This window comes from Corylus avellana, chromosome 7 (genome assembly GCF_965113065.1).
Source record: "Corylus avellana chromosome 7, dhCorAvel1.hap1.2, whole genome shotgun sequence".
In the NCBI taxonomy this organism is placed as follows: domain Eukaryota; kingdom Viridiplantae; phylum Streptophyta; class Magnoliopsida; order Fagales; family Betulaceae; genus Corylus; species Corylus avellana.
In genome coordinates, this window is record NC_142496.1 from 17,950,751 (window position 1) to 17,978,650 (window position 27,900).

Consider the following 27,900-nt stretch of genomic DNA (forward strand, 5'->3'; position numbering starts at 1 on the left):
TTGGACCGGAGAGTATCCAATTCATAATCATGATTTATTCTCAGAAATCTTAGAGTCACAAATGGGACATATGGTCAACTAATAAAAAATATTATTTAACATTAAAAAAAATATAAAAAACAAATTAATAAAAAAATAATGAGTGGCTGGTCACCCCATCTTGGTTATAGGGGATGGCCGGACCACCTCCATTTTAACTCCCTAATGGCCAACGGGGGTGGCTGAACCAACCCTATGGCCCTTGGGGGTGGTTGGACCACCCCCAAGGGCAAACCCATTATTTATTTATTTTCATTTGGCCCTTGGGATAGCCGGACCACCCCCAAGGACCAACCCATATATATATTGTTTTGGCTTTTGGGGTGGCTGGACTGTCCACAAGGGCCATGGATGGCCAGACACTCTTTTTTTTTTTTATTAATTTGTTTTTGTTTTTTGTTTTTTTTTTTAATGTTATATAATACTTTATTATTATTTTTTATTAGTAAAACACGTGTTTTATTTGTGCTTATAGAATTTTTGAGAAAAAATCTTAATCATGAACTAAATTAGATTGAAGAAGATCCTATTCCACTATACATCCTAGGAGGTTGGTGGTGATTGCAAGCCGACCACCCTAGGGGGTTTGGGTGCCAAAGTGCCAACGAAATGATTTATTACATCTTTTGGATAAACTTACTGTGCTAAAACTGAAAAAAAGACATTTTAAACTATGATTTTGTTTTGGCGCATGGACCAAAAATTTATATAACACTGGAACCAAATAAAAAGAAAAAAAGGGCAAAAAAAAAAAAAAAAAAACTGCTCGCCTCCTCACCTTCCCGTATCGGCGCGTGCTATCTCCAACAACTATACGCCATTGGCGGTTCTAATTTCACACGAAGTTTTACACAACCCCAACTATCTCTTCTCTTAAGCTTAACGATATCATTCCGTTAAAATTCGTGAAGGCTGTGGTCTACATCGTTTCCGTCTCCCCATAACTGGTGCGACTCTCTCCCTCTCTGTCTCTCTCTCTCTCTCTCTCTCATTTGGTTTGATAATGTCTAATTCCGGCGGAAACCCCGTTGGCGGAGGAGGCGGCGCAGCCACTAGCACCTCAGCGGCGCCTCAGCTCTACTTCTGCCACCAGTGCGGCCGTACTGTGACCCTCATCCCCTCTCCTAGCTCCGATCTCGCCTGCCCCGATTGCCACGGCGGCTTCCTCGAAGAACTCGAAAACCCCAACCCTTTCCCCAATCCCATGCCCTTCCACAATTCCTTCTTTACTTCCTCCTCCTCTGACCTCCCCGGCGCCCATCCCCTCCTCTTCTCCGCCTCCCCCAACGCCGTCCCCATGTTCAACGATCTCTCTGCCCTCTTCGGCGCCTCGGCGGGCGCCGCCCGCACCTCGCCCTTCGAAGAACCTGACGCCTTCAACCCCTTTGTTTTCCTACAGAACTACCTCCAAACCCTAGGCGGCAACGTTGAGGTCGTCATTAACTCGGCCGGCGACACAGGATTCCGCAGCGGTGTCGCTTCGCCCAACATCAATCTCGGTGACTATTTCTTCGGACCGGGCCTCGAACAACTGATCCAACAGCTGGCCGAGAACGATCCAAACCGGTACGGGACGCCCCCAGCATCGAAATCGGCCGTCCAGGCGTTGCCGGACGTTAAGATTTCAGAGGATTTGTTGGCTTCAGATTCGTCGCAGTGCGCGGTGTGTAAGGAGACGTTCGAGCTGGACGAGGAGGCCAAGCAGATGCCGTGTAAGCACATTTACCATGCGGATTGTATTCTGCCTTGGTTGGAACTGCATAATTCTTGTCCTGTATGTCGCCATGAGCTGCCGACCGATGATCCCGATTACGAGCAAAGGACTCTTAGAAGGTCTGTGTCTTTGGGGGCTGGGAATCAGACAGCGGCTGCTGGTGCTGGTACTGGTGCTGGTGGCAGTGGTATTGCCGATCAGAGTCAGGCTGAGGGTTCTGGAGAGAATCCGCCGACCCCGAGGACCGCGGAGAGGAGGTTTAGGATCTCATTACCATTTCAATGGCCATTTAGGGCGTTCGGGTCACCTGCCGAGACAAGCAATAGTGGGAGTGGCAACAACAATGCAAGCAATGATGGTGAAGGGAATCCTGGAAATAGAGGAAATCAGAACTTCCAATCAGAGACCAGAGAGGAAGATCTTGACTGAAGACCAATGGTATTGTTCTTGGTGCAAGCCACGGAACTTTCTTTTTCGTTTTCTAGAACTCTTCTTTTTTTCTTTTATTTTTTGTTTCATCATTTCAACTTATTGCTTATTCTTGTAAATACCTCGGTTGTTTATTTATGCATAGGATCTGACACTCCGCATTATCAAGCTAATGTGAATGGGGCATTGAATATCAGATAAGCTTGATTCTATGACTTTTTTGTTTGGTAATTTGTGATTTGGAGGCCCTGTAGAGGACTCGGCATTCACTTCCTGACCCTATCTATTCTAGTTGAGTAAGGGAGGCCTCTTGTGACTGACAGCTTTAAACAGTTCTTTCCTTCTGAGGGGCTTGACTTAGACAGCTTAATAGATAATCTACTGACTCCACTTAAGCGCAGTTCACTAAGTCAACTGCCTATACCTGAGTTCCTTTCGTGCACCAAGTTGCAAGAACGAGACTAGAATGCTATAACAAAGGAAATAGCGTGTTTAGCATGCATGGGACGGTAGAAGCATTGGCGTATGACGCGCGATACTACTAGCTCCTTGGTCAGTGGGTGAGGGGGGAAGTTAGAACAACATAATAAGAGAAGGAATCCTGGAAGCCTGTTTTCCAACTAGTCCAAAAGCCAATTACCAAGTCCATTTCCTTGAAAGAATTGAAGGAGTTGAGTATAGAGTTCTTTTTTATTTCCAGGTTAGTAGGCAAGAGCTATAGCAGCTTATGATGCAAACCATTTTGTGTAGGTCATGTGAATGATCCTCTTAGCTTTATTGTCAATATGAAAATAAGAATACATGAGAGTCTTTAAAGGCTTTAGGATGCACACAGTTATGTTGATGGTACTAATTTCTGTATTCACTGAGATGGTTTACTTAAATATCATCAATTGCGGTTCTTGACAGTTTGACAAGATACAAGACAAATGAGAGATTTTAAGGTATTGAAAATTAAAATTTAAAGTACTATGTGACTTATCAAAAAAAAATTTAAAGTACCATGTAGAAGTCAAAAAATAGGTAAGATGCGGGCTTCATTTTCTTGTTAACTGTTTGAACTGCAGTGGAGGAGCTAAGATTTTTTCTTAAAAGAATTATAAACATGAAAACATGGACAGTTTTTTTCCCCCTCGCTACAATCAGATAATGGATATACAAAGAGTCCAACAAACACTGATACACACACAGACATGCACTCGTTAACAACGCCTGGCTGTATTCTTTGAGCAAGTGACCGATTTCTAATCAGTCAGCAGAGACAAAGAATGGCAGGTCCACCATGAACATTATCGCATTTACCACCTGGGCATTGTCGTTCGGGGAGAGTCAAATTTGGGAAGTAGGAAGGTGGTGCCAACTCTATTTTTGTTGTTGCCTGCTGGGTTAAAAAGTCTCTGACTGTACTGTTACCATGTGTTATGTGTGTGGTACAGGAAGGACTGGTGATAACCGGTGGGGAAAGGATTGGGGTTACTGTCTACCTGAATGGTGGGGAAGATTGGCTGACTGGGTCCTATTACCTACTGTCTACGTATGTATGATTTTGCTTTGTTAATTTTTGAGGGGGCCATGGTCGTCTGGGAAGCATGTGTATCTGCTCGAGAGGTTTTAGTAATTGAGAATCTTCTTTGATTTGAATTTCTGGTTGATCTTATTTCTCCTCTGAGTTTGTCAGAGACATGATTTAGGACTCCTATCATCATTGTCACCTACTAGAACCATCCCTAGATGGTGGCGGGATGAAGTTGCCTACAGATTAATCTCCAAATGGAATAAACTGTGCAAGGAGGCTTTCTTAGAAATTTCTCTTTGCTTTCATGGCTAAGATTAGTTTGTACTGCTTTGCATCTTCTACTACTGGGCCATCAATAAAAAAGTCTATGATGAGGAGTGAGTAGTTGGAATGCTTCTGTAGATATGAGGATCAAGATAGTAATACCACCAACAACTCCTCTTATGATGATTGGATTTACAACTAGTTCCCTACTAGCTAAAGCTGTTATTTGAAACCATGTTAATGTCCTTGGAGGATCAAAAGCTCAAGACTTATTCTCATTTTGGCTGCTAACTTTCATTTTTTTTTTTTAACTAAACTTGTTCATGACATTTTCATTTTGTTGTGAATTTTATTTGTGACTTAGCTGTACTTTCTCATAACAGGTCTTAATTTGAAATCATTGTGTTATGCACTTCCTTTTTGAAGTGCAGAAATTGATTGTAATACATAAGTGTGTAAAAGAAAACATCCAATTTGATTTAAATTTTTTTGTGGCTAATAGAGCCTTGTCTGTATTTAAATTGGAAGTAGAGGTGAATTCATTTGTTGGATGAGATTGCTCTTTTCACCTTTTAATGAATCTGGTAAAAGATTGTGTAGATGAGCTTAATGAGCACAGTTGTGGTAGTAGCATATAATTGACACTCTTCTAACATCTGATGCTAAAACTACTATGCCACCTTCAGCACTCTTATTTCGAATAAACCTGGGGTCGTTGATATTAAGAACTTTCGTTCTATTAGCTTAGTAGGTGGAGTTTACAAAATTGTTTCCAAATTCTAGCTTACAGGTTGAAAAGATCATTTCCAAGCCTCATAATTTTTCATCTAGGGTAGGCTGATTCTAGACTCTCTTTGCCAATGAGTGCCTTGATAGCGGGATTAGATCTGGAGATCCAGGTGAGCTATTCAAGTTGGATCTTGAAAAGGCTTATGATCATGTTAACTGGGAATTTTTATTGTATATGCTGAGGAGATGCAGTTTTGGAGAGATGGTGAGATTGCATAGTGCATTGTATTTCTTTAGTGCGCTGTTCTGTTTTGGTGAACTTAGTAGTTCTTATCTAATCTGCTTACTTCCTTCCTATTGCTTTTTTCCCCTTTCGGTTGGTGTTGCCAACCGCATAGAGAAGTTGTGGCGTGACTTTTTGTGAAGTGGTATTGGTGAAGAGTTTAAATTTTATTTGGTTAGTTGGTCTAAAGTGTGTGCTGCGATCTTTGAAGGAGGGTTGAGGGTTTGTAATTTGGGGAATTGGCTTTGACCTAATGTTCACTAGAGAGAGGCCTTATAGAGGGTGGTTGTGGATTCTAAATATGTTAGCCTGTGGGGTGAGTAATGTTCAAATGAGGTTCATGGGTCGTATGGGGTGAGCTATGGAAGAGCATCAGGAAGAATATCAAGAGGGGTTGGGGGGAAGTTTTCAAGTCATATTAGATTTGACGTCAGTAATGGCTTTAAAATTAGATTCCAGCATGACTTGTGGTGTGGGGATCAAGCCCTCAAGATCGCTTTTCTGGACTTGTTCAATTTGGCCCGTTGTAAGGATGCCTTCATGGCATATTATTTCGAGTTTTCTAGTGACTCATTAGTGTAATGTTAACTTTATTAGAGTGGCTCACGACTGGAGGTGGATTTCTTTACCTCATTCTTCAATTTGTTGTACTTCTTTAAATTGAGATGGGGGTGGCAAAGACAAGCTTTGTTGGGTACCCTCAAAGTGTTTGATGTTAAATCATGCTACAATGTCATTGTTTCCTAATAATAGCAGTCCTTTCCCTTGGAGTATATGGCGGAGTAATGTTCCCTTGAGAGTGGTGTTCTTTGCTTGATTTGCTCTCTTAGGGAAGATACTAACCACGAATAATCTTAGAAAGTGGTATGCCGTTATGGTTGATTGGTTATGCATGTGTAAGAAGAGTGGGGAGCCAATGGACCACATTTTACTCCATTGTGAGATGGCTAGTGCCCAATGGAATACCATCTTCAGCCTTGTAGGGTTGGCTTAAGTTATACGGTAGACCTTTTCGCTTGCTGGAAAGGGCATTTGGTAGGCTTAGGAATGCCATCATGTGAAAGATGGTGTTGTCTTGCCTTATGTAGTGTCTTTGAAAGGAAAGAAATGATTGGAGTTTTGAAGACCACGAACGGATGGTGGTGAAATTAAAGGATTTTTTTTTTCAAGTCTCTCTACCATAGGACAGCCGCCTTTGACTAAAATATTTCTAGCTTTTTTTTTTTTTTTAGTCGTTTATCTTCTTCTACCTTGGTGTTTCTCTTATATACTTCTTGTGTGTTGGGGCTACACTTTTACGTTCTTTAATAAATTGCAATTACTTATCAAAAAAAGTTATGTAGTTAGTGTCAAATTTTGATTGATATCATTTCCATGAGATCTAAATCATAAATTTATCCACTTATATTTGATGCAATAGCCATGATTAAATGAATTCTAAAACTGTTAGGTTGATCCTCTTTTTGTAAAATTCTACTGAATGCACATGATCATCCTGTGAACATCCAGCGTTTAGTGTGTCACCAACTTTATATGGGTGCCTATTAGTGGTCCTCGATTGTTCATATATTCTCAAGGATTTGGGCAGGTCTTATTCTAATCGATCACCTAACAGAAGTAAAAGACTTACCTTTATCTTTATATCTGTTATGTAAGAGCATTGGCCATATGATACATGACCTGGATCAAAAGAAAAAATAGTTTTCTTGGAAGGATGAGCGTTATTTGTTCATATTGGACTTCCCCTGCCTTGAGGCATGAGGATTTTGTTGCGTTCTTCAAGAATGTGATGCACCATCTATTCTTTCTTTTATTCATTTGCTTCCATGGTCAAAGCCTCTTGAGGATTAACAGAATTAATTTCTTATCTTCACCTTTAAGGTTCAAAATTGTTCTTTCTCAGTTGTCATCATCCTTTGTGGACATTTATAAGATTCAATGGTTCCTTTTATTGTGTACTCATAGCTATTTCATATGATTAAACTATAGAATGTCATGGTCTTGCCAATTCAGGCTACGATCCTTTACTTGGTGGGGTAGGCTGAAGTTAATCCAGTAGATTGACTGCCATGGTTCCTTACTTTGATAGGTTACAAATATCTAAATCTGATATTTTTAGTTACTTTTTCAGGGAGTAAGGCCCCTTTGAGAGTGACTTTCTTCCCTTGATTAGCCGCTTTAGGTAAGGTCTTCACTTTGGTTAACTTAAGAAAGCGGCATATCATTGTGGTAGATTGGTACTGCATGTGTAAGAAGAGTGATGAAACTGTTGACTTCCTTTTACTCCATTGCGAGATAGATAGTGGCTTATGGAACTATGTCTTCGCTCTTTTCAGTTTAGCGTGGGTCGTGCCTTGTCGAGTGAGAGATCTTTTCGCTTGTTGGAGAGGGTAGTTTGGTAGTCTTCAAAGTGAAGCTGTTTGGAAGATGACTCCGCTCTGTTTGATGTGGTGTGTTTGGAGAGAAAGAAATGATCGAAACTTTGAAGACAATGAGAGGACGGTGGCGAAGTTAAAAGGCCTTCTTCTTCAATACCCTTTTTTATTGGATGACTGCCTATGATTGTTTTCATATTTCTAGTTTTCATGTCTTTTTTTAATCTTTTATCTTTTTTTCTGATTAGGTGTTTCTTTTGTATACTTTCAATATACTTGGCGTGCCCTTTGTTTTTTTTTTTTTTTTTTTTTAATTTATTGAAATTTGATTCTTTAGAAAAAAAAAAAAAAAAAAAACCTTTTCAGACTTGTTGATCCTAAGTAGTAACCAGATATTTGTATTTATTTTTCATGATATTATGCATGGATAATTTATATCATAGAGAATTATTCAAAAGAAATTGTGTCCACAATGGAATCTAAGAGCCAATTCATGAGACAGCTGCCAGCAAGCCTGCACTTCCTTATTCACTCTTGAACTTCAAGAATGCTTGACTGAGGGCCGTCATGCTTACTTGAATATTTTGTTCATTCAAGTTTCATCATGTCATAGATCTATAATTTGAATTAGGTTTATTATTGATATTGACCCCAATAAAGAAACAGTAGGTATGGGATTTTTTATAGTTTGGATATGCTATTGTGGGGTCAATCTATTGGGAATAGGGCTCGTAGCAAATCCATGGGTATTTAAGGCCGATTATCCGGGAAAAAACAGAATATTTGATGGAACAAAAGCGGTTAGCAGTGACCATTGAATAAGTTTCTTTTGCTTGAGTTGTGTTAGCTTTGCCTTATGAGGGACTCTATTATGGGCTTCTTAGTTGTTTTGCTAATGCCAGCTAGCTTTGGAAAAAGAGCAAATTGGTATTTTCTGATTATACAAGGAAAAGACAAAAGATCAATTCTTTCTTCTCCTGCTTCTACAGTCCGAGCTCAGAGAAGGAAGAGATAATTGTCCTACGGAAAATGTGGTCAAAGTGATTGAAGAGCTATGGTTCAGCTGCTTAACTATTTTTTAAAGCTGTATTGCCCAAAGGGGCATGCTACAATAATACTAATAGTCAGACACAGGATGATCTGCAGATGGCGTGCCGCTTGACAAAGAGAGGAGATGTGTGGGGGGAAGGAAAACACTTTTAGAGATCCAGATTTTATTTTATTTTTATCAAAAGTGGGATTACAAAAAATTTCCATCGTCTTCTTGGTGCTCGGAAGTTAAAAGAAGCCTGCACTTGGTTACAGGTAGCCATTCCCCTTCACTGAGAGAGCAGGGAGATGAAAACGAGCTGAACATATTACATGATAATGAGGGAGAGTACCATTACTAGCTATATGGGATTGCTCGAGTCAAGAGAATAGCCGGATGGCCTTCGATTTCTTTATAAAGGCATAAAAGAATCTAACAAATACACAATCTTCATTAGACGTGAGATTGTTAAATACACTAGTATAATACTGCACTTCTCCATAGACTCACTGAATTGATAAAGTTGGAAAAGTAAGATCTTCTACACGTTTCATACTTTGGCTAATGTTATAAAGGTTGAAGGGTAAGGTCCGACTTAATTGCGAGGAAACGATTTGGGCACATTCTTCTACTGATCTTTTTGATCTTTAATCCACATCACCTGCATGTTTGAACTCCCAATCAGCAAGGAAATGCGACCTGTTTTATTGAAAAGTTGTTGACAGGAGACGGCCAATATCAATTCTTTTTGGGATGCATTATTGTCTTAACTTTGTTCTTCTTACATTGGATTATGATCAAACTTCCAATGTTCCTACATTAGGGCTGTGAAACAACACTTAGAATTACAATTGGAATGGTGATAGCTTCTTGGTTCTCATCCCTTTTACTTAATTGCACAACTGTCCCTGATTTTTTTTAAAAAAATAATTCTTCATTTTTCTGTTGATCTCCTACCACTATGTTTCTAGATATTGCTATGTCGGGTATATTGTATTTTTTCTTGCAAAACCAGAGCTTTGGTAGCCTGATGCCTATACATATAATTGCTATAATGTTTTCTTTTTAGTAATTTGAAAACTAGACTAAGATCTGAGAGAATAGCTGGAGGAGGTTGGTGATTTCTAAGAATCTTGTAATTTAGATTCCAGGAAAACCTTTTTGTTCTAAAGAACTTGCCACTGCCTTCTGGATAATCTCTTTACCTTCCTGCCTCTTATTTTGACTATTTATATTTAATGCAGGAACTGGGCTCTAAGCTTCAATGGAACTGTCAGTGCTGTTCATATTTGCTTTACTGTCGCACTAAAGATATTTTGGCTCGTTGACTCTCTGACTCATTTAGCATGTCAGATTTTGACAGAAATTATTGAAACTTGATATTGGCGTATTGAGTTACATTCTTAGGCTATAATCATAATAACAAAAAGTTACTTGGTTGTGTCTGAATGTGCGGAGAGTTATGTGCCCGTGAGATTGTCTGTTACATTCCTTCCATTTGAAAGACATGGATAGTTGAGCTTAGTTTCTTAGAATATTAACATCAATTATTGCCATTGTTTTCCTGGACGGCCGCTTGGCTTGCTCCTATAGGGATTAGTTTCTCAGATTTCCTTTTTTATTTTTCTCCCTCTTAGACGCTCTCTTTTATACTTCCCGTGTATGTGGGTTGCGCTCCTCTGCGCTTTTTATATCATTATTACTTATAAAAAAAAAACTATTGCCATTGTGTATCTGTTGTACCTTTATCCCTTCACTATACTGCATGATTAATTTGTGTAATAATAAGTGCTCTGTGGACGTATATGATTTCTAAACAATTAGTTTCTTGAGCCCATCAAATTCAGAAAACAATTTTATTGATACTGGGGGATTTTGTCAGGCAAACATGACTTCTAAAGCTGTAGCGGTTTGGATGGTTCAGGTTATTGGATGCTTGATTATGGAATGCTCTGGTGTTACAAATGGTTAACCAAATAAATAATCTTTAGGTGACATATAAATTGTTGAAAGATTCTTCTATTGCCGGAGAACAATTTTGTCAAATGAAACCGAATTTCTCTGAAGTTCTTGTCTGTCCTCAGATGTGGTCTGAAGACCTTCCACATGAGTGCCCGATGCTTCTAGGACATGGGACATTTATCGTTTGTTGATATTAGTGGATGTGTGCATCAAGAACCATATAGTATTCATATGAACTGGAAATTTATGCTTCTGCTTTTGGTTAGTAATGGCACTTAAGGTCAATTTACTCTACTAATATAATTTTGTTGGCATATGGATCAATTCTTGTATTTATCTACAAATGTTTTGACGATCTTTGAGGCAATCTGATATATTTGATTGGCTTGAATAATTAGAGGAGGCTCTGCTTAAGTTGCTGTATGTTACTTTTCTGGTATTATGTTTTGACCTTTTATGGTTCTTCTGCTGGTCGTGCAAGATTTGTGTGGCTTTTTATGTGCTTTTAGTACATGTTGCTCTGTTGCAATAAATCTTATCCGAGTGTTTTTAACCAAAGGACTGTCTTTTGGCAGGTATCAAGACCGGTGCGAATTTGCAAGCAATGAGCAATGTTGAATATAGAAAAGATCTTACATATAAGTGAGTTGCATTTTAGTTTTTTTTTTTTTTTTTTGGTAATAATCATAGGTAAATACCCATCTTCAGTTTGATGTTTAGAATTTTTTATAGATTGATCATTTTACGAGAGATTTATGTGCATTATTATTTGCATATTGTTAACGTTTTACCATTTCGGGATTACTTCACACTTTCTGAATGCTATTTTTCATGGAATCCTTTTTACTGTCACATGTTGAGCTCGTAAGTGATGCTGCAATTTACTCTTATTTCCTCTCTGTGGCTCTTGTATGCATCACCACAGGGTTAGTTAGTCCTTAGTTTTTGAACAGGCGAAAAATCATGGACACTTTTGGGATGCCATGCATCAGTCAGTGGTTTCATATTCACATCATTACCAAATGGGTAAAAGAAAAAGAAAAGAAAAGAATATTGAGAGCTCTCCTGTATAGTAGGATATATGGCTTGTTTTGATTGGTTGGGTTCAGGTTGATAACCAATAACCGGTTAATCCCTAAGATTTCAAACTGCGCAGAATCTAAACTAACTATAACCAACCGAAAAAGGAGTATTTAGTATTTTTTTTGAAGACTCTTTGTCTTCCCTATGCCTTCCCTATGCCTTTTAGTCCCCTCCCCTCTACCTCATGTTGCCCTAACTGTTGTCTTACCCCTTTTCCCTCCTTTCAAGTGTCCCCCTCCTCCCCATTCCCCATCCATCCCTATCTACCCTCCTTCATTTCTTTTCGGTGTCAGAATATTTTCTTGGATATGATTTTATTAGATGTAATTTCAGTATTCATTGTAATCAAATTAAATCAGATTTGAATACATTTAAATTTGATTTGATCTCTACTCTCTCCCTCCCTATAAATAGGGACCCGTTGTATTGTAATTCTATCAATTGAATAAGAGCACAATGTAACTCTTAAGGCTTTATCCGTGGACAAAGGTCATAGGTTGAATCACGTAAAATTCTTGTGTCTCATCTATTTTATTTTCTACCTTTAATTTTTATAGCTTTATCTTTTCTTTCATGGTTCAAACCTATAGGCTAACGTCGGTGTTCATTCTTGGTCCTATGAATTCTTGTTCTTGATATGATAATCAATACTTTTGCAGATCTCTACGCACCATAGATCTTGCACTTATATATGATGAAAAAAAAAAATTCACCCAGTGGCATTCTTTGCCCGTCACCTTTAGCTGGTTCCTTTTTGTTATTCTAGTTGCTATTCATTTTGATTTGTCTCACTTAGATAGAACAAATTTCACTCTCTCACACAAAGAGCTAGGGGTGAAAAGGCAAGCGCTTATTAACCGTCCACTAAACGCTAACTGCGCTAACCGCTTAAATGACATCGTTTTTTTTTTTTTTTTTTTTTTTTTTTTTAAATGGTTAGCGATTGTTAGAGTTATTAACTGCTTAAGCAGTTAGTCAATTTTACTAACCGCTTTTTTACCCCTAGAAAGAGCACATAACAAGCACCATGGGCTGTGAAGAAATTCTTGCAGCAGATGGATGCCTTGGCGAGCAGGCCACCAGCATATTTCTTTCTATGAGATCGGTCTTTTCGTTCTTGGAGACCAGAAAATCTGGTCCCCACACTTGGGCTTATTTCTTTCTATGCCTGGGGAGATTTTCCTCGATTTGGAGGCTGAGGATGTATGGTATTGTCCAGCACTACTCAATTGGTTTGAAGGTATAATACCTCATCTTTTTTGCATTCAGCTCGAATATATATATATATATATTAAAAAAAATAAAAAACAAGGTTCGTGTGGCGTGAGAAAGAAAGAAAAGGGAAATATATATATATATATATATATATATATATATATATATATATCATTTCAAAGTCAAATGTAGCAACCTTTGTTGCTTTGTAAAGATTATGTTGGATTAAAAATAAATAAATAAATAATAATAATAATAAAAAGAACGGTTGAAAAAAAAAATCATGGGTGAAAAAAAAAAAAAGAAAAAAAGAAAGAAAGAAAGAAAGAAAAAGGAGTAAAAGAAAAGAGTCCTAGTTACCCATATTATTCTGGCCATTTGATGGCCTAGTTATTTGGTCTTTTGTTATGTTAGACTTAGAATACATTCTTAGATATAATTTTATGAGATATAATTTCAGTATTCATTGCAATTAAATCAAATTAAATTTAAAAACATTTAAATCTAATTTGATTTAATTTCCTATACCTTTTTTTGTATTTTCTACAGCTCGGGACTTTTTTGTATTGTAATTTTATCAATTGAATAAGAGCACAATGTAGCTCTTAAGATTTTATCTATTGACGTAGGTCATAGACCGAACTACATAAAATTCTTGTGCCTAAAGGCTGAGAAGACGGGCCAAAACATGCCCCTATTATCTGAGAATTATAGAGGGTTAGCTCGTACCTCTTATTGTATCTCCTTAATTACTATCGCTTTATATTGTCATTATCAGCATTATTACTTTACCACTTACAACCCAAAAATAACTCATTTAACCCCAAATAAAATCCTTAGATACTTTAGATCCCCGTAGTAAAATCAAAGCCTAAAATAAATTCTTTAACAAAAAAAAATCAAAGTTTATAAACTAAATTTCACCCACCAATATTTATGTCTATATCTATCTATTCACGTATTCTCTTTAAGTTCTTCCAAAACTATTACTTTGTCCATAAAAAATTATAATTTGGCCTAAATCATAAAATTAAAACCTCTTTATTTGGAGATTAAAATTCAGGGCGTTACAGTTACCCTTCTTGTTGATCACAACAATCTTGTACTTGGTGTTGCCATGTTGATACAATTGATCGTCTCCCTTTCTTTTTCTTTTTTCTTCCCAGGCATTTTGCTGTTTTTATACTTATATATATATAGATTAGTCTACCATATTTTTTTTCTTAATAGAAAAATAAAGAAACGGCTCCATGTAGCCTGATTCATTATTTTTTATTCCAATAAAGGTGAAGGAACAACGTGAAAGTGTTTTCAAATAATGATTATGAAGTGAAAAATAAAAAATAAAATAAGGAAAACTTCATAAAGTATCTCTAAACTATCACGTGTCTTTAAAAGATGTCTTAAAATTTAAAAACTCTCAATTTCACTACTCGAACTTTCAATTTGATGCAATTTACTCCATCCGTCAATTTTTGCTATTAAACCCTACCGAAAACCTTTAAAAAGATTAAATTACCATTCGATTTTTGTTTTAGTTTTAACAAAAAATGAAGAAAAAAAAGGTCACAATGTGACTCAAACCGTGGGTTACCTTGTGAATTTTTTTTTTTTAAGGATAACTTTATATTTTTTTAATTTTTAATTTAAAATTAAGGGTAAATTTTAAATTTTAAAAAAAGTAAAGAGTATAATAATCATTTGATTACTTTTAATGTTTAAAATTTGACGGAGAGATACATTACATCAAATTAAAAATTCAGAAAGTAAAATTAAAAATTTTTAAAATTTAAAGAACCCTTCTCAAAACGCCAAACAATTTAAGAGTTTAAAATAAAATTTTCTCAATAAAATAAAAAAAATTACACGTTAAGAGTTAAGCCTCCTACCGTGCGCGAGAGGTGCGGCCCTAGTGGAAGGCACGAAATAAGTAAGGCACTAAAAAACATATCACGCATCTCACGGAGCTGGAGTAACGTACGGCTGATAATTGTTTGGGAAAATGAGATTAATATTACACGAAAAGTAGGCCCCACGAACCACGACCGGTCCTTTCTCGTCTCTCCGCAAATGCAAATGGCCTTGCCGGGGGTTGTCGGTGGTCGGTAACATGGAGTAAAAATGTCCACCGAATATTATCTTAGAGACTCGACAACTGTTGTTTACAATATTATAAGATCACATAAAGCGAAGCCATCAATATTTGAGAGGAATAAATTTGAGCATGGTTTATTAACTGTGTTCTACGATTTTTTATTTTTTTTTTTACAAAAAATTTTGGTTTAAGCAATTATTTTGATATAAAGATAACATTTAATTATTTATTTTTATTTTTAAAATTATTTTTTAATGTGTTTGTAAATTGGAATACAAAGAACAACTTGAGATGAAAAATGGGTTAAATTTTGTCCATTACCAAGTGTCACAAATTTTTTAGTTTTGATGTTGCACGCTATCAGAATTTATTGTCGGCGAACAAAATTTGACTGTAAAAATTAAATTATTAATTTTTTTTTACCTCAAGAATCTCTAAGTTTATTTTAATACTATATGTGTTAATTGGCTCATAGGTTATCTGGTAATTGGTTTTGGCGGGTGAGGTCAGTTATCTGTAGGAGTTTGATTAATGGTGAAAATTGTTGTACAGTATACGTTTGCGACGTGCAATTAATCTGAGTACTAAGTGAAAATATAGTTACGATTCGGTTAGCTATTTTAGCGTAAAAATTGATAAATTACTATAAATTTGACTTATTTAAAAAAAAAAAAAATAGTAAAAGTAGAAGTTAAGTTGAATGTGATTTGAAAAAGTTTATAAAATATTATATATATGTTAGTTTTAATTGAGATAGCATATCCATTTACTACTATTTTAGTCTACTGGAGTCCAGTTGGCCGCTTACCAGATTGCAGCCATTTCCTATTTCTTTCCTTCATTCCTTTTTCCAGAGCTTTGAAAATTGAAATTTCAAAGTCCAAATTCCCCGATCTCTTGCAATTGAGCACCCAATTCTTGTCAATGGATCTGGAGGTGGGGCCAGTTTCATAGATCGTAGAGGGGGTGTCGGTGGCTGTTGAAGAAGAAGAAGAAGTAGAAGAAGAAGAGAATAGGAGGGAAATGTCTCCGTCTAATGGACGGAGTGATAGCGGAGGAGGAAATGGAGTGAACTACATAGAGCACCAAGTGTCCAAGCTTGACACCCTCGCCGGTGTGGCCATCAAGTACGGCGTTGAGGTACTCTTTTTTCTTTCCCATTCATGAATTTCCCTATTTCTTTTATGTCTTCCTTTGTTCACCCATTTGTTGTTCATTTGATTGCCCAAAAGCATGAATTATTTGTTTAATCAGGCTGTATGATGATGATTATTTGTTTCTATTGATTGGGCATTCAAGTTTTTATCTGCCAAGAAAAACATCATGAATTATTGCCTCTCGAGCTGATATTGGGTTTTCTTTATTCTAATTTAAATGTTTTTATAATGCATTAGGTAGCCGATGTTAAAAGGATAAATGGCTTGGCCACAGATCTTCAAATGTTTGCTCTCAAGACTTTGCAAATACCATTACCAGGAAGGCATCCACCATCTCCCAGTTTGTCTGATGGGTCTGTTTCTCCAGGGTATTGATATGCTTCATTTGTGCATATAATTCTTTTTTTACTTACAGCCCATCAGTTTTTCGTTGTCATCTTTGATTTTTAGCCTGCAAAGAATTACATATTAAAAAATAAGGAAAAAACCCTGCAAGGATTTTTTTTTTTTTTTTTTGAGAATTTATATATATTATACAATGCTATGACATATAGACCTCTTCTTCTCTTCAGTTTATTCACTCATCAATTTACTTACTGTGTCCTTAGTGTATGGCAACTCATTCTTGTAGTATCCACTTGTTCAATGTTAATTTCTTCTTTTGTTTTTCCTAGGAGACTTGCATATTATACAGAGAGGTTTTAAATTTTTTTCTTTCTGTTTAACTTTTTTGTGTTCATGAGTACATAGAGAACACTATAATTCTTATTATAGCCATATTATGACAATGAATTGCTCTTTTAAGCAACTATGCATTTCTTTACAAAATCAAGCATAAAATAATTGGATATCTTCAGTTTAATGTAATCTATTGCTATGCTCCTATACCTTTAATTTTGGAGAGATTCCATGTGTTGCAGCTTATGTCCTTATCGGAGTGTGGCTTGAGCTTGTGTCCTAGAGTTACAATTGTACTCCCTTGGTCTCTTCCATCATCTAAATCTTGCTGCTTAGTGATTGTGATGAATCTCAAAAATGAAGTACAATGTGTGCTAAATAACTTTACTCATTCCTTTTTCTGTTCATTGCACAAGCATGAGATCATGATATACACTTTCATTAATGAGATATAGTATGGAAGGTTACAAGGAATGGTCCTAATGTTATTCTGCTGGATGCTAATACTGAATTTAGGGCTTACCTTACCACCGAAAAAGGTATGCATATTTTGAGTTATGAAATACGATTTGTATGGGGAGCATGGCACAATGAAAGCCCCATGTCACATACTCCCCCAGAGTTAACTGCAAGGAGCAAATTCCAATATTACCTCCTATATGAATGGGATATGATAGAAGGCTACAATCATTTCTTATTATATGTTTGAATTTCTCATAATATGATTGACTTAGGACTTGTTTCTTCTATCCATTTGAGCATTATGTCACTCTTTGAGGCCCAATGACATATGCCCCTGGGACAAACTGCAAGGAGGTCAAGTACTACATGCTTGCGCCTGACCATCTATATGTGTTTATATGCTTGTAATGAAAAACCCTCAGTAGAGTGTGAAACATAGATCTGATATTTGTGTACCCTTACATCAAATTGTTTTTTTGGGTAGGATGGGTAATAATATAAAATAAAAAACACTGTAGAAGGGCACAAGAGCATATCCCAATCACAAGCAACAAAAACCAAGCTAAGTTCGAGGGAGACAACACAGGTCACTCACCAAATCAACAAAGACAACAAAGCAATTTGTAACCTAGTTATTTAGGTCGAGATACATCCTTTGAAATGCCCCATGACTTTTGGAGCCACCTATGTTTTTTAGATGGCACTAGGCCATGAAGGGTGTTTAGTCTCTTACATGAGTGTCTTTGTCCTTCTAAAGTTGCACTAGGTTTTTCTTGAGCTAGATTTTATGTTTCTATAAATGGTGACTCCTTTTTCCTTATGGCTAGGCTTGGTAGGCAATTAGCAACTAGTTAAAAAAAGGGTTAAATACTAAGTACCCCCTTGTGGTTTCATAACTTTATTTTTTCCCCCTTAGGGTTTGATTTTTATCACAGGAAATCCCTGTGGTTTTGATAATAGACCAAATTAGTCCTTCTGTCAGTTGACTGTTAGTTGACTTAACGGAATTCCACGTGAACTAATCAGATGTTGACACATGACACTTAATATTTTTTTTAAATTAAAAAAAATGTATTTTTTATTTTATTTTATTTTTATTTTAAAAAAAAAAGAAAAAAAATTGGGGGTGGACGAGCCACCCCCTTGGCCATTTGGGGGTGGCTCGGCCACCCCCTTTGGCCATAGGGGTGGCTTGGCCACCCTCATCTGGCCGGATGGGGGTGGCTCGACCACCCCCTTGCCAAGGGGGTGGCCGAAACCACCCCCAGTGGGTATTGGGGGTGGCCGATGGAGCCTAGGGGGTGGCCGAAACCACCCCCAACCACCGTTGGGGGTGGTCGAAACCCACTCCCAGTGGGTACGAGCCACCCTCATGGAGCCTAGGGGGTGGCATCCGGCCAGATGGGGGTGGCCAGGTCACCCCCATGGCCTCAGCCACCCCCAAATGGCCAAGAGCCACTCCCAATTTTTTTCTTCTAAAAAAAAAATACATTTTTTTAAAAAAATTAAGTAGGTGCCATGTGTCAACATCTGATTGGTCCACGTGGAATTCTGTTAAGTCAACTAACGGTCAACTGACAGAAGGACTAATTTGGTCTATTATCAAAACCATAGGGACCTCCTGTGATAAAAATCAAATCTTAGGGTGAAAAAAATAAAGTTATGAAACCCCAGGGGGGTATTTAGTATTTAACCCTTAAAAAAATACCAAATTGTAAGTTTTTTTTCAGTTACAGGGTAGTTTCAAGCTAAGCCTCTAAAGTAGACATTTTGTTTCTCTTCCGTTTTGGGCATTCTTTTGTATATTTCATGTGTACTAGGATTGTGCCCTTCTGCGCTTTTTGAGATATAATCATTACTTATCAAAAAAAAAGAAAAAAGTAGACATTTTGCTTCAAGATTTTTTTTTTTTTTTTTTTTTTTTCTTGAAAAAAAAAAAAATTGTATGTAAATTCATTTCATTAAAAGCGAAAAGTTTTTTTTTTTTTTTTTTTTTTTTAAAAAAATTGTATGTAAATTCATTTCATTAAAAGCGAAAAGAGGCACAACCCAAGTACACATAAGTATACAAGAGAAATCCCAATTAGGGAGAGGAAGAACATAAATTCAAAAATTATGAAAAATTAGAAAAGAAAGAACTGTAGTAAGCTGCCATACAAACATACGGTGATTTGAACATAATAGCTTTTAACTCTAACCCGTTTTCTCACAATCTTCAAAGTTTTGAGCATTTCGTTCTCTCCAAATGTACCACATTAAGTACAGAGGAGCCAACCTTTAGGCTTCTGATCTACAACGGCTTTCCAACTAACCTCTCTTGCACGCCACCAACTGCACCACCCTTTGAGGCATAACCCACGCAAAGCCAAAAAGATGAAAGATTGAAACCATAAGTCTCTCGCCACTTCGTAGTGGAGAAGAGGATGATTTATGGTCTCCCCGCTCTTCTTGCACATGCAATACCAATCCGTCACTATTACGTGCCTCTTTCTTAGGTTGTCCAAAGTTAAAATCTTCCCTAGTGCTGCCGTACAAACAAAAACCGCTACTCTTGAAGGAGCCTTATTTCTCCAAATGCTCTTTTAAGGAAAAGTGGATCCCTTTGGGCGCAAAGTGCATTATAAAAGGATCTAACCTCAAACATCCGCCTTTTAGATGGGATTGTTGTGAATTTCAGAGAAAATATAAATGAGAAAGACAAACCTAAGCATCAGACTTGGGGTTCCTTGGCATCATATCTCGGATATGAGTGCATCACCATTCATAAAGCATTGTTGGAACTTATATTCCTTTTAATCATCACTGTAGAAAAAAACCATTACATCCATACGTATAGTCATCTAATGCCTAACTGTAATAGACTTGGTGTAACACCCCGATCCCATATTAAGAAGATGAGAAGAAGTCCACATAGAGTGAGTGGTTTATAAAGATAGTCATAGGTGCTAAGTCCCACATTGCCTAGTTACTAGGTGAAACTGGGTTTTATAATGAATTCTAGAGAAGCTCCAAATTGACTAGTCATTTTGGGGTGATAGCGCAGATGTGGCTAGTGCTTTTCTCTGGGTTGTTACACTTGGACTCCATGGGCTTTAACTACTAAGCCCAAACCAAATAACTACACAATAAATAAGACCTAATAACATTATACAACCCAAAATAAAACCTCATGCACTCAAATTTCTGCCTGTACCTAAAAATTTGAAAATTATAAAAATATCCTAACTCCTAAATTTGAATAGAATCAAAGAAAACCAGCTTATTGCTCTCTCCATCAAAGATTTTATCCACTTCTATAAAAATGTGGAAGTTGACTAAGGGCAGTACTTTGACTGCTCGCCTATTCTCGGTGTAGTGAAAGCTTTGCTGAGTGCTTGCCTGGCTGTGAAGCAAAGGCAAGGCACCAAAAATTGCCCCAAGTCCCTTCAAGCAAGGTGACTTTACTAGCATTTGAAGGCAGATATTACCTTTCTTTTATATGAACCTGATGCACAGCTAGCTGATATAAGATGTCTATTTTACACCATTTTCACATATCTTATACTGTCTATTTCTTGATGATTTCTACATCTCTTTAGCTTGCTTGCCAGCTAGGCTTCTAGACCTCTATGCTTATCATCTCCTCAGATTGGGGCTTCAAGAGAATTTGAAGATAGTTTTCTTCTGTGCCCATTAGAGTTCCTAAGGGATCAAATAGTTCTATGTGCCCCTCTTTCAGAAAATAAGCTACCCTTGTTAAAATGACACTAGACATGGTTCTGAATCTGATGTATGTTTTCAATTCTTATATGTTCTTAATGCTGATTTCGTCGGCGAAGCTAACGATGGTCGAGCCCACTGCCGATCAAGAGTTGCTAGTGTTTGGGAAGGCTTCAGGCGGTGTTGGCGCGCAAATATCGGACGGTGACACCCTGACCTCGCTGGCGTGCGCGTCTCTGGTCCACGGGGAGACAGGGCTGCAACTGTCGACAGTGGAGAGGTCAAATCCAGTGGGTGAGGACAGTTTTTTAGAAACCGGTATTCACGGCGATGAGATACAGAAGGTTGTGCAAGTCAGTGAGGGGCGGGACTCTTATCAGGACGTAGGGGTCTGGGTTGGTTCCCCACTCCGGAATGCAGGAGTGGTCGAGCTCTGTGATGTGGGCCTGCTTGCTGGAGAGGATGGCAGGGTGGTTGAGCCAGGAGTCGAAGTTCAGACTCTTGGGGACGAGGACAGAGGATGCTTGGGTAGTGAGGATGAAGGGGTTGGGGGTCGAGACGTCATTGTGTCTTCTCCTCGGAACAAGCATGCTCATGTGGCAGGGGGAGCTTTGGGTTATTTAGATTGGGTGATCCAATGCGCCAATGAGATCTATCCGATTGTGGGGATTTCTTATATGTGCCACAAGCTGCAGCTGTTAGCCCTTTTGACTTTCTTAGAAGAGGAACGAAGGAATAATATGACGGCTACTACAAGCAGCGGATCGAAGGGCAAGAGGGAGGTTAAGAATTTGGAATGCTCGGTGAATTATGATGCTAGAAGTATGGGCTCAAGACGTGGCAGCAGGAAGGGGAAGGGGCAGATAGCAACACTATGAAGTTAAACACTTTATCTTGGAATGTGAGAGGGTTGAACAAGAGGGACAAGCGTTTAAGGGTGTGTAATTTGCTTAGAGACTGGAAGGTTGACATTGTTTGTCTTCAAGAAACTCAGAAGTATGTCTTGCAATATTGCCCGTAGTCTTTGGGGGCGGAGCCATGTGGATTGGTGTTGCTTGGATTCAAGTGGGGCTTCAGGTGGTATTCTAATTATGTGGGACAATAGGGTGGTGGAGAAGGTCGATGTTTGTGTGGGGGCTCACACCTTGGCGGTGTCTTTCAGGAATATGGGGGATCTCTCGGTTTGGGCTTTTGCCGGGGTGTATGGCCCGAATTTATACAGGAATGGAAGAATCCTTTGGGAGTTGGCTAGCATTATGAGTTGGTGGGACATGCCGTGGTGTATTGGGGGTGATTTTAATGTCACTCAATTCCCTAGCGAAAGATCAGGGGGAGCTCATCTAGATGCGGCTTTTGATGGAGTTTTCTGATTTTATCCTTGAACAAGGGCTGATGGATCTTCCCCTGGTTGGGGGCTCATCTACTTGGTCGTTATCCAACAATCCCCCGGTGTGGTCAAGGATTGATCGGTTTCTTGTTTCCCCAGCTTGGGAGGCTTGTTTTCTAGGGGTCAAGCAGAAGAGGCTCACTCACCTTTGTTCCGATCATTTCTCAATCATCCTTGAGGTAGGGGAAATGCCCAAAGGAAAAAGGCTGTTTAGATTTGAAAATATGTGGCTGAAAGCGGAAGGGTTTGTGGCCCAAGTGCAACAATGGTGGGACTCTTATGTGTTCCACGGTTCACCGAGTTTTGTTCTTGCCCGTAAGCTTAAGGCTTTGAAGATGAACTTGAAGACTTGGAATGAGGAGGTGTTTGGCAACATTGAGAGGAATAAGAGGCTGCTTCTTGAGGAGCTCCAGGTGTTAGATGCGAATGAAGAAAATAGGGCCCTGGTAGAGGAGGAGGTAAGGAGGAAGACAGAGGTGGTTCGTGAGTTAGAGAATTGTTTGCTTATGGAGGAGGTGAGTTGGAGGCAGAAATCCAGGGTGATGTGGTTGAAGGAAGGTGATAAGTGTACTAAATTTTTTCACTCCATAGCCAACTCCAATAGAAGACACAACGCTATTGATACTCTTATGATTGGAGATAACCCCTCTTCAAACCCGACCGATATTAATGAGCACATAGTCGAGTTCTATAAAAAACTCTTTACGGAGCAATGCCGTTGGAGGCCTCTGGTTGATGGTATTTCTTTTGACTCCATTTCGGAGGAGGCTAGTTGGTTGGAAAGAGACTTTGAAAAGGAAGAGATCAGGAAAGTAGTGTTCAAGATGAATGGCTTTAAGGCGCCGGGGCCTGACGGGTTCTCTATGGCTTTCTTCCAAACTTGTTGGGAGGTTGTGAAGGGAGATATTATGAAGGTGTTTAGAGATTTTCATGCAGGAGGTCTGTTCGAAAAGAGCCTCAATGCGTCTTTTATTTCGCTTATTCCGAAGGTTCCCGGCGCCATCAATCTCAAGGACTTCCGGCCGATTAGTCTTGTGGGAGGTACCTATAAAATCATAGCCAAGGTATTAGCAAATAGATTGAAGGTTGTCTTGGATAAGATTATTTCTCAGTCGCAAAGTGCTTTTGTTAAGGGTAGGCAAATTCTAGATTCAATTCTGATTTCCAATGAATGCCTCGATAGTCAATTGAGATCGGGGGAGCCAGGGATCATTTGCAAAATGGATTTGGAAAAAGCTTATGACCATGTGAATTGGGATTTCTTGTTATATATGCTGAGGAGGTGTGGTTTTGGGGGGATTTGGTGCTCTTGGATTGAACATTGCATTTCTTCGGTGCGATTCTCAATCCTAGTTAATGGATCTCCTAATGGTTTTTTTAGCACTTCCAGGGGTTTGAGACAAGGGGATCACCTATCTCCTCTGTTATTTGTTTTTGTGATGGAAGCCTTGAGCAGGATGATTTCGGCGGCAGTGAATGGGGGGCTGCTTGATGGTTTCAAGGTCGGTAACACTGTGGTTTCTCATCTTCTGTTTGTTGATGATACTTTGCTGTTTTGCAATGCTATGCCCTCCCAAGTCCGTTATTTGCAGAGTCTATTTCTATTATTTGAAGCTACTTCCGGTCTGAAGGTCAATTTGGCTAAGTCGGTATTAATTCCAGTGGGGAATGAGGATCAAGCGGGCATGCTAGCAGGCATTCTAGGGTGTGGGGTTGCAACTCTGCCTATCAAATACCTAGGTATGCCGTTGGGGGCTCCTCATAAGGCGAAGCATATTTGGGATGAAGTGATCGAAAAGATAGAACGTCGGTTGGCCGGATGGAAAAGGTTGTACTTGTCGAAGGGTGGCAGGGTCACGCTTATCAAGAGCACTCTTGCTAACTTGCCTACTTATTATCTATCTCTTTTCCCTATTCCGGTTAGTGTTGCCAAGCACATAGAGAAGCTACAGCATAATTTCTTATGGGGTGGGCTAGGCGAAGAGTTCAAATACCATCTGGTGAAGTGGTCGAAGGTGTGCACTCCAATTAAGGAAGGTGGATTGGGGATTAGAAACCTAGTGGTCTTCAATCACTCATTGCTAGGAAAATGGCTGTGGTGTTATGGTTCAGAAAGAGATGCTTGGTGGAGGGTTGTGGTGGATGCGAAGTTTGGAAGCTTATGGGGAGGGTGGTGCTCTTTGGAGTGTGGAGGCTCTTTTGGGGTAGGGTTATGGAAGAATATTAGGAAGGAATGGGATACTTTCCAAGGCTTCACGCGTTTTGAGGTGGGTGAAGGGACTAGGGTTCGATTCTGGCATGATGTGTGGTGTGGAGATACGGCTCTTAAGACAGCTTTCCTTGTTCTTTTCAGTATTGCATGTGCGAAGGATGCTTCTGTTGCGACCCTTTTGGAGGAGAGGGGTGGCTATAATTAGTGGAATGTTTGTTTTTCTAGAGGGGCTCATGACTGGGAGGTGGATGTTTTTGCCTCTTTTTTCCAGATGCTGCATTCGGCTCGAGTGAGACGAGGGTGTGAAGATAGGTTGTGGTGGATCCCCTCCAAAAGAGGCCAGTTCAAGGTCAGACTTCTTTATGCGTCCTTGGCTGGTTCTGAGAGGAGGTGCTTCCCTTGGAAGAGTGTGGCATATACATGCCCCACCAAGGGCTAGCTTTTTTGTGTGGTCGGCTACTTTGGGCAAAATTTTGATCCTAGATAATCTGAGGAAGCGGCAGGTGATTGTGATAAACAGGTGTTGGTTGTGTAAGAGGGATGAAGAGACGGTGGACCACCTTCTTCTTCACTATGAGGTGGCCTATGCTTTGTGGAGTGCTTTTTTTGGGCGGTTTGGGTTGTCTTGGGTGATGCCGAGACGGGTTTCTGAGTTGCTCGCCTGTTGGTGGACTTCGGGAAGGAGGGGGAGTGCTGCGGTTTGGAAGATGGTGCCTACTTGTTTCTTTTGGTGCCTTTGGAGGGAGAGAAATAATAGGTGCTTTGAGGATGTGGAAGAATCTTTGGAAGACTTACTATCTTATTGTTTCCACACTTTGTATCTTTGGACTGTGTGTATGTCTTCCCGGTATCAATTAGCTATGATGATTTCCTTGTTTGCTTTTCTTTATCTAGTTAGGTGATCCTATTGTATACTCCCGGTGTACTTTGGGGCGCTTTTACGCTTTCAATAAAACTGGCTATTACTTATCAAAAAAAAAAAAAAAAAACCAATTAACTCTATGTGCAACACCTGGTCTATGGTAAGATTTCCTTTGTCCATACTTTTAAGGGCAAAAACTATACCAGCATGGAGACCAGTTTCCCTGCCTAGTGAGTTGCTGTTGGGATTACAGTTTTCTCAGTTCTTGCCCAATCAAGGTCAACTATTCTATGTGCAAATATGAATAAAGCCTGTGAGGCCACTGTCTCTCTTTTTCGTGCACATCCCAATCAGCAGTTTTTCAGAAATTTAAATTTTAAAAAAAGATTTAGAAAAATCATGTACTCTTCTTTAAGTCCTAATTCCATGAATAGGACATTGAATGTAATCTATCTTCTGGTATCTCTGCCAATTCAAACAGAACATAGGCTTGTAATATAGGGCTGCCAAGTCGGACTAGAAAAGAATCATCAGTCATCAGACCCCAGTTCAGCTAGATAGTTAATTTGCTTGCCCAGTTTGTGGGTTGCTTCAAAATAATAGTACAACACTATTTAAATTTTGACTCTGTAAAATTTTATCCATTTATTCACCGCTTTAATTTCATTGTCTTACACAAGCCTAAGCCTTGGTTTACATATAATGCAATTGAAATCTGGATGCATATTAACAGTTTGTGGAACTTTGAGAAACCTTTGTAACCATTCCTTCTTTGTCTTTTAATTTCACCACTTTTATTTCATTGTCTTACACAAGCCTAAGCCTTGGTTTACGTATAATGCAATTGAAATCTGGATGCATAGTAACAGTTTGTGGAACTTTGAGAAACCTTTGTAACCGTTCCTTCTTTGTCTTTCAACTTCCCGAAAACAATCCAACCATAAGTCAATTTTACCATGTTATGTGACTTATCATTAGTTTTAACATTTCCTGCCTGGTATTGACTAGCACCTCTATGGCTCTATATCTCCTATACCATGCAAGTATAAAAGATTTATGCCCAAAAATTCATTATTGGACTGCACTACCCTGGTTGGTTGTTGTAGAAATTAAAGTTTTGTATAAGAAATTAAAATATGTCAGGGTTTCTCATATTCTGCTATTTGTAGATAACTTCTAATGTGTAGATTTTGGAGTAACATATTCTGGAATTGATATCCAGATCAGGTTTACAGTCACTTATAATAAACTTGTTATGCAGAGAAAACAGCACTCAAGAAACACCCCCACGTCTAGGCCAATCTAGTATGTTGGGATCACTCCAGTCCCTAAGATTGAATCCACCCCAACAGAAGGCTACTTCAGCCATGAGCAGTTTACAGAAGTACTATGGCCTGAAATCTCCAAATCTCAAGGGTGCAGCTGAAGGCACAGAGATGGCAGTTTATAAAACTGGAAGTTCAGATTACTTCGATGATGGACTGCTGCCCAAAGCCTCACCAATTGCTGATTCACCTTCAAATTTGCATCAGAACTCCAGAAATTCAATTGATGGTTTCTTGCCTCAGAATGGTGCAGTTGCTGAGTATGGGCTTCTTCCAGAACTTGGAGATGGGGAGGGTGAGAAATCTGATGAAAAGTCTGTCCGAAGGCGTCAGAAAGCTGAGGTTGATGCTGGGGCTGGAACACCAGAAAGGCTGTTGAAAGGAGAAAACAGTGGTGGAAGCAGCGGTTACTCAGTTTCAACAGGTAAAGGTTTAGCCATGAGGCCCAAATCAGCAAGCCGAACGACACTGTTCACTGATTCAGAGTCAGGTTGGTTGAGTTCTATTCCAGTGGGGTTAGGAGATTCCATAATAGCTGATGGGCTAGCTGCAGTTCGGAAATCGTCAAGCGCATCAAGCCTGAAAGACCAGGAAACTAATAGCTCAACATCAGCTTGGCCAACTTCAAAGTGGAGTTTAAAACCAGATTTGCAAGCTCTCTCAACTGGATCCATCACTAGACCAATCTTTGATGGCTTACCAAATCCAATAAGTGGCCGCAGGAACAAAGCTGCCCTTGATTAGCATCATACATTTGCGCATTTGTCGAATTAATTTGCTTCTCCACTTCAATCTATTGCACTGAAATTTCGCAGCCAGACATTACCATTTACAGATACATCGTATACTTGCAAAGTGTATTTGAGAAGGAAGAAAAAGCTCAAGAGAGGAAAAGGAGGGAAGATAATCAAGTATTTAAATATCTATTCAACGATTGATGATTACCCAATTGTATATGAGAATGAAATTTCTAGTACGAGGCAGTAGCAGCTATAGAAAAAAAGTGTGATGAAAAAGGTAAACAACTGCATTCTTTTTTCCTTCAATTTTTAATCCCATGCTTGGACTGGGAATTTAAGTGTAGATTATTAGTCTCATTTGTCACATAATTGAGTCAAATTACGTTGCTTCCTTCCCAATAGTTCACCTCATCACAATTGTATTATTTCGTGCTTTGGGTATGTCATGAAGAATGTATATTGATCTATATTGGAGACGCTTGTTTTCTAATGTATTCCCATCGGAGTGATATCACCAGCAATGAATTAAACTAATTGGGACCAGGTGCCAACATTTCTTTTAGAACCCGTTAAAACGGTTATCAGTGGGGGTGTCAATGCGGGCGGTTTTTAACCGCTTGCTAACTGCTATAACCGCTAACCGC

The 27,900-nt window shown here is 38.8% G+C and overlaps 2 protein-coding genes across 3 annotated transcripts; both read left to right on the forward strand.

Moving 5' to 3' along the window:
• Positions 1–793: 793 nt before the first annotated feature.
• LOC132184234 (RING/U-box superfamily protein) lies at positions 794–11,193 on the forward strand. The gene is made up of 2 exons (XM_059597788.2): positions 794–2,191; positions 10,917–11,193. The coding sequence occupies exon 1, from the start codon at positions 1,043–1,045 to the stop codon at positions 2,180–2,182; it is 1,140 nt and encodes a 379-aa protein (XP_059453771.2). The 5' UTR covers positions 794–1,042; the 3' UTR covers positions 2,183–2,191; positions 10,917–11,193.
• Positions 11,194–15,515: 4,322 nt separating this feature from the next.
• LOC132185670 (uncharacterized) lies at positions 15,516–27,790 on the forward strand. Of its 2 annotated transcripts, none has more exons than XM_059599436.2 (3): positions 15,516–15,874; positions 16,129–16,259; positions 26,453–27,790. In XM_059599436.2, the coding sequence occupies exons 1-3, from the start codon at positions 15,758–15,760 to the stop codon at positions 27,258–27,260; spliced, it is 1,056 nt and encodes a 351-aa protein (XP_059455419.2). In that variant the 5' UTR covers positions 15,516–15,757; the 3' UTR covers positions 27,261–27,790. The 2 variants fall into 2 exon arrangements, with proteins under 2 accessions (XP_059455419.2, XP_059455420.2); XM_059599437.2 differs by having other exon boundaries at positions 16,129–16,244.
• The last annotated feature ends 110 nt before the right edge of the window (positions 27,791–27,900 follow it).

Excerpts from the sequence above, each read along its gene's own strand:
- LOC132184234 (XM_059597788.2), top strand. The coding sequence starts at position 1,043 with ATGTCTAATTCCGGCGGAAACCCCGTTGGCGGAGGAGGCGGCGCAGCC.
- LOC132185670 (XM_059599436.2), top strand. The coding sequence starts at position 15,758 with ATGTCTCCGTCTAATGGACGGAGTGATAGCGGAGGAGGAAATGGAGTG. Across the intron at positions 15,875-16,128 it reads CCATCAAGTACGGCGTTGAG|GTAGCCGATGTTAAAAGGAT; the intron begins GTACTCTTTTTT and ends ATAATGCATTAG. Across the intron at positions 16,260-26,452 it reads GATGGGTCTGTTTCTCCAGG|AGAAAACAGCACTCAAGAAA; the intron begins GTATTGATATGC and ends CTTGTTATGCAG.